Source organism: Opisthorchis viverrini (genome assembly GCF_000715545.1).
Source record: "Opisthorchis viverrini unplaced genomic scaffold opera_v5_2, whole genome shotgun sequence".
In the NCBI taxonomy this organism is placed as follows: Eukaryota; Metazoa; Platyhelminthes; class Trematoda; order Opisthorchiida; family Opisthorchiidae; genus Opisthorchis; species Opisthorchis viverrini.
This window is the reverse complement of record NW_008751658.1, coordinates 5,372,151-5,387,229: the sequence shown is the minus strand read 5'-3', so window position 1 is coordinate 5,387,229 and position 15,079 is coordinate 5,372,151. Positions and strand designations below refer to the sequence as shown.

The following is a 15,079-nucleotide window of genomic DNA, read 5'->3' as shown; positions in this document are numbered from 1 at the left end:
CCGATCAACCGAGTCGAATGCGCCTCGGAAATCCAGGAATACTAGAATTGTGGATCGCTTATACGTATGGCGTTGTTTTAGCACCTGACGCAGTGTGAAGATTTGGTCAACGCAACCCTTACCAGGCCGGAATCCCGCTTGCTGCTCTCGAGTCAGTATTTCGCGAGCCACCGTAAGGCGACGAAGTACAATTGACGCCAACAGTCTCGTTACAACCGGGGTCAAGCTGATACCCCTGTGGTTACCACACTCACTACGCGCCCGTTTTTTGAAAATGGGCACTATCACCGATTCTCCCCAGTTGTCTGGGACAGACTCCTTTTCCCAAATGCAAGCAAACAGATCGGACGAGCACTGACTGAGGACTTCACCCCCCTCTTTGAACAGTGTGGGTGGAAGGTCATCCGGACCGGGAGCTCGGGCTTGAGTGAGAGAACATATGCAGTCGTAAACCTCCGAGGCCGTAGGTGGTTCCACGTTCACCGTCCAGGGTTCTACTTCACCTGTAGCAGACGACTCAGGGTTCTACTTCACCTGTAGGCTGCAGACGACTGCAGTGAATTCAGTCTTATTGTGTTGTTCACTCCAGAGTCAACTGAACTGAGGAGCACGATGTACAAATCAATCTGGCTAGAGAACACCGAGGAAACCGTGCACCAGGTGAATGTAATATCCTGACTTGAAGGAAAGCTATTACAGCTGCTTGCGCATATTAAGCCTGGAATCATCGATCGGGAGGAGCTGGGACTCTCACCGTATAAAAAAATCGTTCAGCTCTAGCACCCTTTCGGTGCCTAACTGCCATGCCACCCGGAAGTTGCACGGGGACTGGGATACTGCCAGGTTGCCCAAGCCTAGGCAGGGGAAGTCGAGAGGTGGAGGTCGAGTTCGAACCACGGACGTTCCGGCCAGTAAATTCGCGCTTTAACCACTTGAGCCATCTCGCCGTATACGCCCATCGCTTGCCACCTTGGGCTTTTGGATCTCGTCGAAATCAATCACGCCTATCTCCTCCACAGCCTACGTGAAACCAAGAGCTCAAGAGGCTGTCAAATCTAGGAATTTCTTGGTCGAAAACAAGCACGTCATTTATCCGCCGTAAAGTGAATTTACAGAGCTGGTCCGTTATGGAAAACTCAACAGCACTAGAAATCCCATAATCCGTATCAACATGATGTTTCATAGCGCGTGGGAACGCATCAGCAACCACCAGCGCGACCAGGCTACCTTCGTTTTTTTTGGAAACTCAACCGAGAGGTTACCATAGTTGGCGTCCATTCCTGGTCTCCGAGGTCTAACTTCATTGCTATGTTCTGGCCCTGACCACTATCTTAGCCTTCCATAGTTTGTGGCACACTACCTGCTTCCAGTCGTTCACGCAGCTGTCCGCAAATTATTTATTCCTAACGAGATCGTACTTCACGCTGATTCTCAATCTTTCCGTGGGTGAGGTTCATCATATTGTTTTACTCACATCTGTTTGAAACGCCTATTTCTGGCTCCATACAAGCCAGTCTGCGCAAGTAGTTAGGTTAATATGCTCTAAACGATCCACTGAAATCTATTCGTCAAGACAAAAACCCACCTGTAGTTGTCCGCAAACAAGGATGAGGATAGCGTTCCCACATGGTTGCGCGTCCACACTTGAAAGTGCGAATTGCAGCGTGTTACATTTGATATTCTGCAAAGATGAATGTGTAAACTAAATCATACTTGTAATTTTTGGGCGATGTTCTCTCTTCCAACTACTTCATCTCCCTCATATATCATACGAGCCTGTTCCTGGGGGCAATTAATTACGGGAAACTGAAGCACAACCTACGTGGTAAAAATTTCGTATAGCCGGTCTTGATGTCTGAAGGGTCTGATAATACTGGGCCGCGAACTGTTTGCCTATTTCATCCGCGCTAGGTTGTACGGCCTGCATGGCGCGCAAAGGCTGAAGTGCACCAGTGACCTTCGGCTGAAGTGATGGATACAGATAAACGTCTGTAGGCATTTCCAGCGATGGATTATCTTGCAGAGTATTTGTTGGTTGCTGAAAAACGTAGTGACCGGGTATGTTCCCATGCGCAAACAATGAAACTTCAGCGGAACAATGCTGAATTAGGGAGACTAGTGTGTGGGACGGTTGAAAGTTTCTGGTAGCAGGTAGTTGAGGGGGACCCACCAATTTCATTTATTTCAGCTTGTAAAGCAAACTGGACGAAAGTAATATTGATGTCCCCCCGACTTTTGTGTAGGGTGGATGATGAATCGTTTCCAGGACCGCATAGAGAAAACCTGAGGAAAATGCAGTTTGTTTGGGTGTGTGAGAAATAACTTCCTGAGTCTTTTGAGTTTAACTCCACGGTAGCGTCATGCGAGCAGCTTCACAATGCCCTCGGCGGATGGGTGTGAGTTTCATGTGCAGGGATCAAATAGGTCCTATAGGAACTGGGCTTGCTATCGTCCCAAATGTTTGTGAGATTTACGTGGGAGGCAATGGATCTGTTGTTGTAGTTACGCACTATTCTATCGCATGCAGACATGGTTGCGATAACACTACGGAAATGTGGGCCTTTAGGTGACCTTCGCCACGGTTTGCCAGCACTCGGGCTGGCTGTTTAGTTACTTCAGGACGCCTATGATGTGCTTTTTCGTATGTTTCGGCGAACGCGTATTGTTTGAGGTTTTGCATCTGCATGTAAGACTGGAGGCTGTTGCACGGGGCTGGTGAGAAAAATATTTTGTCCTGCGCTACGCGGAATGTCAGAGGCAATGCTTAGAATAAAGCTCAGGATGAAGGAATTCAATTTCGTAGATGCTAATACCATCTGTGAGAACGGGGAGCAGGCAAATCGAGCAACAATATCCTGGACGATCCATATCCCTGTTTCCCCTTCATAGGTAATCAAGTGTTCTGAAGATATAAGGATACAGGATACAAGATACGAGTACTACTAGATCTGTACGCTTGTGGGGTACGGCGGCGCCAGTGGTATGAAAAACTCACGAGGTTCCTGGTGTTTCGGCGAGCCGGCAGCCGCATTCTAATCAACCCTCGATAGTGAACTACAGAACCGATGACTGTGGCAAAAGAATTATTCTGACGGGACCTCCGTCCGCAAAATTTAAAACGTTGGATCATACGAGGAATCATTAGCCCTGACAAATTATGAAGGAGCACATAGCTAAGGTGGGAGGTGTTCGATGAAGAGAAAACTGGTTAAATGTCACTAACAATGGATTGTTTTCACCAGTTTCTGAGCAAGATGATATTAGTATGGCGAACCGTGACGGCAATTATCCTTGGATAAAAAAACAATCCATTCGGTTGGTTGTTGGTGCTTGGGAGCGGACACGTGGGTGGCTGAAAATCATGCCTGCGGTTTAGGGCCAATTTACTTAGCATGCACACAACCTCAGCTGGAAACCTGTTCTATGCCTGTATGTCTTGCATCCTAAGTACGTAGGGTTATCTTTACATGAACCGGGAATCTGATGTAATTCATTGATGATAGAGCCTCTGATAATGTTCAATCTGGCGTTGCTTAATGACACTCAGCTGTATAGTGCGTCGGGAGCATCGCCATCTCACTATCCAGCCAAAGCGTGCGCCGAAATTCTATTTTATCCTCTCTAGCATATACAGCTGAATATGATGACTATAGGGCACAGGATCTGGATAGATAATAGCCTCAAACTGGACAGTCGTTGTTGTGGCACACCGTTTGGCATGCGGAACAAAGTTTACAGGGTTTCGAGTATTGTGAAATGATTTTTATTTGTAGAAACCGTATGGAAACATGAAAAATACGTCCGGAGACTCCGAAGGTAACTCCTGCGTTTTCAAAGTTCAAGGTCAGTGATGAAATTATGTACTGGGTTCAGTTAGCAATTAGTCACCCCCACCCGACTCACTGCAATGAAATATATCCTCAATGATTGGTGGCACTGCTGTTGAGGAATTCGGCTTTAATACAAGGCATACATAGGGACCCCGCACATTGAGCGTTTAACATTTCGCAACCAGTAATATTAATGATACGTTTATTTTGCAAACTCAGGCGAGCATGCGAATTAGGCGTGACAAAGTCGTCGCTATTTGAGGATGGTGGGGGAGGGAAAGCCAAAGGAACATGCCTATCACACGACAAGAATTTAAAGTTGGAAAAAACAGTAGATTATCGGGTCGGATAGATATGAATGTCAGGCGTTTCTTTCGGTGTATATCCATGCACAGGATCCCATCTGATGTCTCCTCAAACTCACCATGCTTTACCAATCACACCCCATCCGCTCATCTTCCCAGGCATTGAGCTTCGGAAAAAGCCGGTCAGGTTGACTTGGTTGGCTGTTATCCACTCACAGATCCCCGTGCGGACCAACAACCTGAGATATGATATGGACTTCGTTCTGCCCTGTTTCCTTGGCCAGCCTGAAAAGGGCCCCACTGCTAAAAAATACCACACCCCCGCCGAATGACATTAAATGTGACGTCCTTTAAGGGACTGTCCAAAAACTGAAGTATGGCAGGCTAACGATGGCACGGCAGTGCCATACCCAGTTTGATAGCACGCCCGCAACTATTCCCTTTCTACCCTTGAACGTAGCTTCTCACGCACTCGTTTCGTCAGCTGAATTTACGAACAAAATCCCCACCTGCAACAGCTGCCTCCGTGACACTCTCATTCCAATCTCCTGAATCTTTTGTTCGCACTTAACCATTCCTGTGTGTCTGTACCTACCGCAAAATTATTAGCTTTCTACACAGTTTGCTTTCCGGCTCGTGCGTTGCCTTCGTTTCACTCTTTTAAGGAACTATTATGACCGACTACACAACAGCAACCAGCGTGTCTCTACAGTTTCATTTTACACCACGTTTTTGAGATTCCTGTTACCGCTTAATCGCTTTGCAAATCCCTCCACTTCATCAGCCCCACTTATAGTTTTTGAGCCTGGCCATGAGCCTAACAGTCCAAGGACACGAGGCCTCAGGGGCGGTTTTAGGTTTTGGTTCAATTTGACCGGCTGGATGGTGCCAACTCTGCTTCTTCACATGGTTTGATGTTCTGGTTCCTTATTTTTCACCGTTTCATCTTTCGTATCATGAGTCAGGCAGGAAGCCTCTTGTTTTTCTCCCTCGTTCGGTTTTTTGCCACCACCTTCAATCCGATCTTGCTCGAAGTTCCTTCCAAAAATTCATAATAACTGTGCTTCCCTGTTCGTGTTAGTTTTTTGATAATCACGCCTAACCCGGATAGTGCACACACCCTGTGATGCTGCCCCATTTCCTAGACACACCCTGTGCCCACAATCCGCGCCAGTTATGCTTCTATTATGCCTAACGGTATGCCATTCACTAGTTGGGACTAAACATGATGATTATAGTTTGACACCACAACTATTTCCAGAGATGGATCGTTGTGGGTGGGTAGCTAATCGGAACTCGGCGTTGATTTGTCAGAGTCAGAGGCGCTTTGGCATTCCTTTGACCATGTCCACTTGCGGTCGTTGGTATGTCACTGACTTAGTGGCTTTTGAAAGCTGTGCCTGGCAGGCAAGATCGAAATTTAGTGACTGACCAGACCAAAGAAAGACCTGAGAGACCTGTGGGTGCTGGAGTACGTTTGGTAGCTCCGATTTTCTCGGGTCTGGTCGGTGGCCATTTTGGTCAGTGATAAAACCAAGGTACTTTGTTGGCCGCATGAAGAAGTTTAGTTTTTCTCGAATGACCGTTAAGCCATATTCTTGCATACGACCAAGCACGCAATCAAGTCACTGCCACAATTCGTGCAGATTTGAACTCATGACAATGGGAGCATCCAAATGGGAAATAACACCGGGACATCTATGATCTTCTGAATTATGGTTGGCGCTCTTTTGATTCCTCATTGCGGCCGGGCATACTGGAACTGAACGCGGTGCGCACTAGTCGTCGGAAGTTTGCGGGATTATTCCTCAACTTCAACTTGGAGGTACGCATTGGCCAAGTCGATCGTTGCGAAACATTTATGCACATTCAATTTCGCGAATAAATCGTCTGGATAAGGCAGAGGGTATTGATGGGTATCCAGTAAGCATTTAGACGGTTAGAGAAATCTACATACAGCCGGATGGCCGCGTTAGCCTTCTTGACCGACATGATCGGTGCTGCCCATGCAGCGTTTGGTCGCTTAGAGAACAACAGCGTTCTGTAGTCGGTCAAGTTCCTAGTCAAGGGTACTTTAGGCTGCACATGGCGCTGAGAACTGGTTTGGCACCAGGGAGGGGCACAGTCTGGCTCTTGCCTTTGTGCACCGTCCGAGCTTGTCGGCGAATAGAGAATCGTAGCGTTGTAGGAGATCTTCAGGTGAACCCGCCGCAATGTCAGTTGGTCTGAGAGCTGCAAGTGAAGTTGAAAGTAGAAACAATTGGCTCCTCCAGCAGATTCAGCGTCTTGCTATAATTCATCCCCGTGAGACCAAGTTTGGGGCATGATGTTTGATGGCACGTGGCTTGTGAAATCGGCCCGTTTAAGCTTATGGAGCGGGTGATCTCGTCAGTTAACTCCATTTTACAGCTAAAAACATTACGGGTCCAATGTTCGGTTGGTTGCACGTGCGTCCTGCAAATTATTTTTTACGTAAATTCACCGAGCAGCGTGATGCCGGGGAACGTATCAAGCTGCAACCGAACTGCTGCGAACCGTCACGAACTTCTTCGGCAGGCCAAATCAGCTTTGAGTGACGCCGTCACCGAGTTGGACTGAGACCTGTGGGCTTCACGGCGGTGTGCGGGTGGTTGCGGCCTCCGAGATCAATGTAAATTTCCTATGAGGCCACGACGACAACACCTGCGACAGTTGTGACGCCATGACCGGTAATAACGTACAAAATGCCACTCACCGCAGCCCCAGCAACTTCTTAGAGGCTTGCTCCGATTTCGATCGGGCTTGTTGTCTGATTTCTTAGGCGCGCCGGGGTTGCTTGCATGTGTACAGATGCTTTAGGTCACATATGACTGGCCGATTGTAGCCCTGCCGTGCTCAGGTTGATGAAGCATTGGCATTATGTGGCGAGGCTTCGCACAATCATTTCGGCATATTGTTAAATTCTGTTAAGCAGCCGAGTTCGGATATTAGAATCTTTGGACGATGCAAAAAGGGGCACTTGAACTGATTCTCTGTCATTGGGCTGAGCTTGCATTCCCGACTGACAACATTGGCAAACGTGTTGAAATCATCGTCTCATTTCTTGACCAACTTTAGGCATAGGTAACGGATCACTAAATATCTGGGACTGTGTTCTGACCATTTCATCAAGGCTGAGGTCGTGTGGCAGCTTGGGGAGAAGGAAATATGTACCGGTATTGCTCTGGCTTCCCGAATTTTCGCAGCAATAACCTGGCTTTTCATTGATAATCAAATTCGAGAAAATCATTTTTGAACGTGTCTTCGTAATGCTGGAAGCAGAAGTCAAATGTGCGACCAGAAAGAGGGTAGAATGTGAACCGTGTGATTGAGGCCGTCGCCGCATCACTTGAGGGAACAGAAAACTCACTAGTACTGGCTGCTGCCGTCTGGATACGGAGACCGAGTCAATGATCCAATGAATTTCTATTGCGCTCCTTCTTACTGCTTTTGTTGCTGCTGCAATAGTCCTCAGAGCTGATAAAACTCGACTGGCTTCGTGGGTTCGCGAATTATAGTAACCGTATTTTTCTCGGTGGCTCGTATTCCCAAAACAAGGGTTTCCACGGATATTTATCCGCGGTATCCAGTTCTGATGCAGCCTGCTCAGGACGAGAGTTAGAAGCGCTCTGCACGGTCATGGTGGCCATACGATCTTATGTCGTAGAAACTGTGGCCAACCGGAGAGTTTGGTGCATATTTTGCAATCCTGCTGGATCACGCATGATGCCAGATGTGCTCGTCATAATCGGGTTGCAAGGGAACTTGCAAAACGTCTCCGTCTCCGAGGAGTTGAGAGTCCCTACTTCTACGTCGTTCATCAAACCTGACCTAATCGCTGTTCGTGATCGCCGTGCATCTGTAATAGACGTCAGCATAGTCTCGGATGGGCGTGGAGTGATAGTGTGGAATGAGAAGAAGCAGAAGTATGGTGCTGATGAACATTCCCTCGCCATAATCTCAGCCCTACATGCCATCGGTTGTGATATCGACTTTTTGGTTCACCAACCGATGACCATCTCTTATCGAGGGATCTACTTTCCCCAATCCGCTAAGGCTGTTATTGGACTGGGACTTCCTAAGGTCGCAGTCAGTGACTTGTGTTTGCTTGCCATTGTGGGCTCCCTATGACACTTTTATGCGTGGCACATGGCGTTGAAGGTACATTTTTGCCATTTAATCTCACACCAGACCCAGTATGACGGTCACTTTGTGCCTGATGTGCGAGTCTTGACTGTGCTAGCGCACACTGCGCCTTGAAGAGCATTCACCATTGTTTGTCCTTTCTTTGGTTGTTAGTCTTTAGACGCCTGTTCCCATACCAAAATCTTTACATACTTTGGGATTCACCTCATCAGACTGGCACTGTCCTTGGCATGATTTCGAATGAGACGTTTGTCTCTTTTCTCCCATATTCTCCTGTTACTCTTTCGCATTCATCGCTTGCATTCACTTTTTATGTTTGTGACCATGCTCTTCAAAAATAAATGATAATAGTTCTCGATCTGGGCGTCCCAAGCTAGCGTTCACGTAAAAACACCTACCAAAGGTGCACAAGGTATATTAACGCTCAAATCGAAGACATACTGCGCCTCATATACATAGTGTAAGCGGCATCAACTTTCTTGAAATTCGAACGCTTCTGGATGCGCGGTTGGCAACCGGCATTCGGCTATTGCTGGGTCATGATTAGCTGTTGGGTCCGGCTTTGGACCAATTAGATCCCGGCTGGTTGCCGGACCGGATAGGCTTCTCAGCCGTACCAGCACCTGACTGCGAGCAGTAAAGTTGTATCCGTGTGGGATTCCGCCTAGCTCAACTTGACTAACGTACTCCGGGAGTGATCTGACGTGGGTTCAATGGGGTATCTTCAAGTCCATGCAAGTGAATGGGGTGAAATTCCACCGAATCGTCCGAGTAACAGCAAATACCTTTCGAGCCACTTTTTATAATGGAGAAAAACGCGCTTGAACTGAGCTAGATATCTGAGTTCTCTTTGGTATCTAGCTCTACAGTACCTTTCTGGTACGTTCTAGCCATGCACAACAAAGCCGTTTGTCTCTCCTCGTTCTTCCTTCCGGTGGCATGGCTGCGAAAGGTGTTGCAATTAAGCTCGTGGTGTTGGTTCGCATTTTGATTTCGGATATAGCTCACTTTGATGGTCAGTTTGGGCTGCGTAGATATGGATACCATCTGTGATGTGTCATCCTTGTGCTCAAATTGTGATCTGCCCGTTTCGGACTCCGACAAAGCTTTGAAATGTGATATTTGTGCAACTTGGGAGCACATAGAGTGTTCCCACATTCACTCATCCATCTATGCTGCTCTCCTGGCTCATCCCAGCGATAACTTATCATTTACGTGTACTAGATGCAAATCTATCTCCACATCACCTTTAAGGAAGAAACAGAAGTCGAAGAAATCGAAGCGATATGCACCAGCGCCATCTAGCGACCTGCAAGACAGTCTTGTTCGGAACGTTCCAGATGTCAACTCTGTGGAACCTTCAGTAACTCTTAATGCCCCCATGAGGTCATCCGATTGTACTGATAAACAGAATACGCAATCACCTTGGTTATCAACGAAACGGAGACATCGTATGAAAACCCGGCCGCCAGCTCATGACCATGAGGTCGTTGAAAGTTTACCTGTCAGCTCCGCAAGCGCGATCCAACCAACTGTTTCAGGAAACCGAGAAACACTCAAGTTTCCACGCGATCATTGCTTCATGCTGTTTGGATCGAAAGAAGCTGGTGAAGAAGGCGCACAGGCTAGATACAACCATGATCTGAATCTGCTCCAGGGACTTGTTGATAAACTAGCCGATGCTGATGAACCAGGAATTCGAGTTCGACGAATTTTACGATTAGGAAAACGAGTTGCGGGCATCCACCGACCGCTAAAAATTGTATTCGAAAATGCAGACGCTCCCAAGCACTTACTTTCTCGCGCATGGAGACTTAAAGGTATGGATATTTACATCAGACCAGATATGGATCCATCTCAGCGAGCTCAGCTCAAAGCCGCTGTCGTGGAACTTCGAAGGCGCACTCTTGAAGGTGAAAATGATCTACGTATCGTAAATTTTCGAATAGTCAAATGGCGTGCATTCATAAACCGCCCGGTCACCTTAACAGCGCGCAGCCAGAGTCATTCGCTGGCTTGCGTGTAGCTTTTATGAACGTACGCAGCCTTTTATCGAAACAAGATGATCTGCGGCAGTGGGTTTCTGATGTAAATCCTGACATTCTTGGTGTTGCAGAAACCTGGTTGGATTTGACTGTCCTCGATCAAGAGATAAAACTCCCTGGCTATGAGCATTTTCGTTGCGATCGTCAGCAGCGGCTTCATGGTGGGGTGCTCCTCTATGTGAAGTCGGACATACGTTGCCGGTTACAAAACACTTATTTGAGTAATGATTGTTACTGTGAACAAATTTGGTGCGAAATCATCACGACCAAAGGCAATTTTCACGTGGGAGTGCTTTACAGAAGTCCAGCTAATATCTCTTCCGACTGGATTACACGAGCTAAGAATAATCTATGCGCCCGAAACGTGCTACTTATGGGTGACTTCAATTTTCCCCGTGTAAATTGGTCCAGCTATACGGCCCTCCCTGGTTGTACCGACTTGGAAACCACATTTCTCAATACGGTGCTAGAAATGGGATTGATACAGCATGTGCATCAACCGACGCGGTCTCTGCCTTATCAGATTCCTTCCTGCCTAGATTTACTATTTACTCAAGCCGAGCAAAGATTGGATTATTTATCAGTTTCTGAACCACTGGGCACTAGTGATCATATGACATTGTTTGCATATCTTAGGCTTCCACATCATCGCACTCCACCGCGATTACCCCAGAGAAATGTTTGGAAAACAGACTTTGATGCGTTATTAATTGCGGCTAATTCGATGGATTGGACACTACCAACAGAAGGATCCGTTGATACATGTTGGCTTTCTCTTAAAGACAAAATATCATGGCTATGCGACCTATATACGCCTGTTCGACATTGCAAATCAAATCGATGTCGCCCACCCTGGTTCGATCGCGAGCTTGTAACGTTGACCAAACGCCGCCGAAAACTGTGGAACCGTTATAGACAGTCTCGTGATCCCGTGGATTATGCAACTTATAAGCAGCAGCGAAATTCATGCAATTTTACGAAATTGAGAAAACGCCAAGCTTATGAAAACTCTCTCGCCGAATCGGCCAAAACAACGCCCAAAAGGATTTTTGCTTATGTCAACAGAAATCTCAAATCCTCTGATGAGCTACCGTACATACAAGATCAAGATGGCAATACCATCACCTCAGACTCCGCGAGGGCCACTGAGTTTGCCTGCCACTTTTCTTCTGTATATGCCACAAACCCCTCAAGAGACAGTCTTACTGGTTCCTGCGCGGTTAGATTGGATTCGTTGGTGTGTTGCACCGAAAAGGTGTGTTCTCTGCTTCTGTCGCTCAATACGGCAAAGTCCGCCGGTCCTGATGACCTCCATCCCGTAATTTTGAAGACATTAGCACCAGTCATTGCACCTGCAGTCACGACTCTATACAATAAATCCCTTGCAGAAGGCGTGTTGCCTCAGGAATGGAAAGATTCAGTTGTTCGGCCGTTCCCCAAAGGCGGAGATCTTTCTCGAGTCACAAATTACCGTCCAATCTGCCTTACTCCCATACTCGCTAAGGTTCTGGAAAAGATCGTGAAGCAGGCTCTGTTGCATATGCTGGATGAATTTCAAATTCTTACGCCGGCACAACACGGTTTTCTTCGCGGCCGTTCTTGTGTGACCAACATGCTCACTGCTCGTCATCACTGGTTAGCCGCTGTTGACGCTGGGCATGCTGTTGATGTTATATTCGTGGACTTTAGTAAGGCGTTCGATAGGGTAGACCACACTGAACTGATAAAAAAACTGCAGGGCTACGGCATAGGAGGGGATTTACTTCGTTGGCTCAAATCGTTCCTGCATGACCGACGCTGGAAGGTGAGAGTAAACGACCACTGTACAGACTGGTATACGTCACCTAGTGGCGTACCTCAGGGAACGGTTTTGGGTCCAGTTCTGTTTCTACTACATGTGAATGATCTACCAGGGGTCCTACAGTCGGCAAGTCTGTTATTCGCTGATGATCTTAAGATATGGAAACCTATTGAGTGTGACGAAGACCGAGTGGCTCTTCAGCATGACTTAGAACGTCTGGTGGCGTGGTCCTCTGAAAGGAGGCTTCCGATCAACCCGGCCAAATCAGAATATATATGCCTGGGAAAGCCAACTTCAGATCGTGTATATCATCTAAATGGCCAAAAATTGAAATCGGTCTCATCAATCCGAGACTTGGGCGTTCAAATCCGTTATGATTTAAAGTCGAAGGACCACACGAGCGCTGTGTATAAGAAGTCTCTTCGCATTTTGTGGACATTGAAGCGAAGTTTTTCGATGTGGACGGAAGAGTTAGTTTTAAAACTGTATCCCACCATGATCCGGCCTATATTGGAATATGGTGCTCCAGCTTTCTCCCCACTTACGAAAGACGAAGCCCGAAAGCTCGAACGTGTCCAACACCTCGTTACAAAGATGGTTCCCAGTCTGCGGAGTCTTTCTTATTCTGAGAGATGCAGAAAACTGAAATTGTTCACACTTGAATACAGACGTCTCCGGATTGATCTCATCTATGTTTTCCGTGTTTTGTGCCTAAACCATTTTCCGCAGTTGATGTTCTTGTTTGACATTCCAACAACCAACATCACCCGAGGACATCGATTTAAACTTACTGTCACACGCATGGACAATGTGCCTCATGGGTACAGTTTCTCTCGCCGCGTTGTCATTTTGGAATTCGTTCAGTCAGAAACAGTTCAAATTTTCAAACGTAATTTAGATGAACATTTATCTGATCTATGCTTCTGTGAGGATATCTCCTCCGCTCTGGTCCCGAAAGTCAGCTACTCCACTAACGGACCAAGGGCGTATATGGAATGATATTCGCATTTTTTCTCTCGATGGAGTGTACACAGAATTTTTTCTTTTGAAATATATATATGATTCTGATTCTGATTCTGATTCTGATCATCTTTTATCTTGTAAGGCATAACGGGCTATAGCTGCTGGATGACAGTCACTAGCTCTGATTCTGATTCTGATCATCTTTTATCTTGTAAGGCATAACGGGCTGTAGCTGCTGGATGACAAGTGGTCACTAGCTATGTGGAATGGAATTTACCTTAGTGGAGCGACTAACGAAACCTCATATTTGAATGTTTTGCCAAGCTGAACGATGTTTCGGCATATTCGGATGCTCAGCATCTGGCACAGCGCGCTGGAAGGCCTTGTTTTGCGGGAGCGTTCACGAATATCCTGCGTGACAAGTTAGTTAGAAGCTGATCATAGTTTCGTCTTGCCAGCGTTGGATATGATGAAGTTGCTGGGGCAGATAACGGGCTTGCAGTGTTGTGTGTGGACATCAGTAATTACTATTTGGTTGCCTGTGGATCCGTTTTCTGTCCCTCATTGAGACGGTTGTTGTCTTGTTTGGGCGGCGTCTCATTTACTTAAATAGTACTTTTTTTTCGGTCGAGACTGGCATGCTTCCGTCAGTCCAATTGGTGGATCTCCGATTTGAGTCTCCCGTAGTTATCTTTTTTTTCAGCAGTAGCTTTGAACTAATTTCCAGAATATGCTGAGTTTTTCTGGACAGCCTTTGTTCGATTGAGCTCTGGTTCCCACGAACACTTCATCGGTTTCATGAATTTTGTGGACAATGGTTCATCATGTCCCAAATGAAACTCCTTCCAGTTTAAGCAGGTGAATTATACGCATTCCTAAGAATCCTAGGCGGCAGAATTTCTGAATGCATGTTTGAGTTTCAAGGCTCCTGCCTCAGTAGTGAATAAAGTCAAAAACCAGCACACAACGGTTGCGGTGTCCCGGAGGAGGCCTAATTTATCCGTGGTGACCAGATCCAATAGGGATGGTAATTGGCCTGCGCGATATCTTTTGGATGCGTCGACATGCTTAGCATAAGCGGTTTGTTGCTTGATTGGAAGGAGGGCCCGTGCAAACTGTCCTGGAGCTCCATAAAATAGGCTTGGGAACTTTAAAGTTACCTACCAGCAAAAAGACTCGTGAAGGCGTAGCTAGAGGAGAGTTTCTCAAGGGTTTGTATGAAGAAAAGTCTTCTTCCGGCGAACTCGAAGCAATGATAAATGACGCCTAAGAGAACAGTCCATGATGCTTCACAAAGTGGTGCATAATTGGCGTCAGAGAGGACAAATGAAGTGAGCGGAGTTGTGTTTAAGTAAAAAGCAAGCCACCCACCATCCTACGTTTTGAGACATCCCCAAAAAGGAAAGTAGCCTTCTACCGGGATCTCAGCATCGAATGCACCTGGTATGATCTAGGTCTCTGTAAGTGCGTTCGTGGATGGTCGCTCAATGCGAGCCAACTTTTGAAAAATTGGAAAGGTTTTTTGAAAAGGCAGGCATTTTGTGGACAAGCATTTTAATCACAATTACTGTTTCATCCGAAGTTCAGGATCGAGTTAGTTTTGTTCCACCAGATATGTCAACAGAGTTAGTGGTTCTACACTGGCTTCGATTTGAAGGCTTCGAAGGGACCTCTGCATCGCACTGGTATACTTCCTGCCCTGGTGGTTCCAACTTCTTGTTCCTCTGTGATACTTTTTGCCACCTCTGTGAGTCGTTTCAGTGCGTCGAATCACCAGGTGGTATTGCTTTTGTTGGTGAGCCCAAGCGGCTCATTTTCGTAGTGTGTACTTTTGCGGCCAACGAGTGTAAGAATAAAAGCTGTCGATTGCTTTGAGTCGTTTATGCCTCGCTGTTGCACAGATTATATGGGTGACTGCGCTGTTGTCGCATAAGAATGTCCAAGTGGTTTCCTGGGTCTGCACTAAAATGG

The 15,079-nt window shown here is 46.8% G+C and overlaps 3 protein-coding genes across 3 annotated transcripts in view; 2 read left to right on the top strand and 1 right to left on the bottom strand.

The window, feature by feature from the left end:
• The window catches only part of T265_00267 (hypothetical protein), a gene marked incomplete at both ends in the record, with an annotated part of 15,534 nt that extends 13,355 nt beyond the window's left edge, over window positions 1-2,179 (bottom strand). The window contains 3 exon segments of the mRNA XM_009163975.1: window positions 1,586-1,681; window positions 1,714-1,806; window positions 1,823-2,179. Coding sequence (XP_009162239.1) covers window positions 1,586-1,681; window positions 1,714-1,806; window positions 1,823-2,179 — 546 coding nt within the window.
• Window positions 2,180-9,335: 7,156 nt separating this feature from the next.
• On the top strand, window positions 9,336-10,325 carry T265_00266 (hypothetical protein; the record flags this gene model as incomplete). Its single annotated transcript, XM_009163974.1, has 1 exon — window positions 9,336-10,325. One exon carries the CDS (start codon window positions 9,336-9,338, stop codon window positions 10,323-10,325), a length of 990 nt encoding a protein of 329 aa, XP_009162238.1.
• A 5-nt stretch (window positions 10,326-10,330) lies between these two features.
• Window positions 10,331-13,144, top strand: T265_00265 (hypothetical protein; the record flags this gene model as incomplete). The annotated part of the gene is made up of 1 exon (XM_009163973.1): window positions 10,331-13,144. The coding sequence occupies one exon, from the start codon at window positions 10,331-10,333 to the stop codon at window positions 13,142-13,144; it is 2,814 nt and encodes a 937-aa protein (XP_009162237.1).
• Window positions 13,145-15,079: the final 1,935 nt, after the last annotated feature.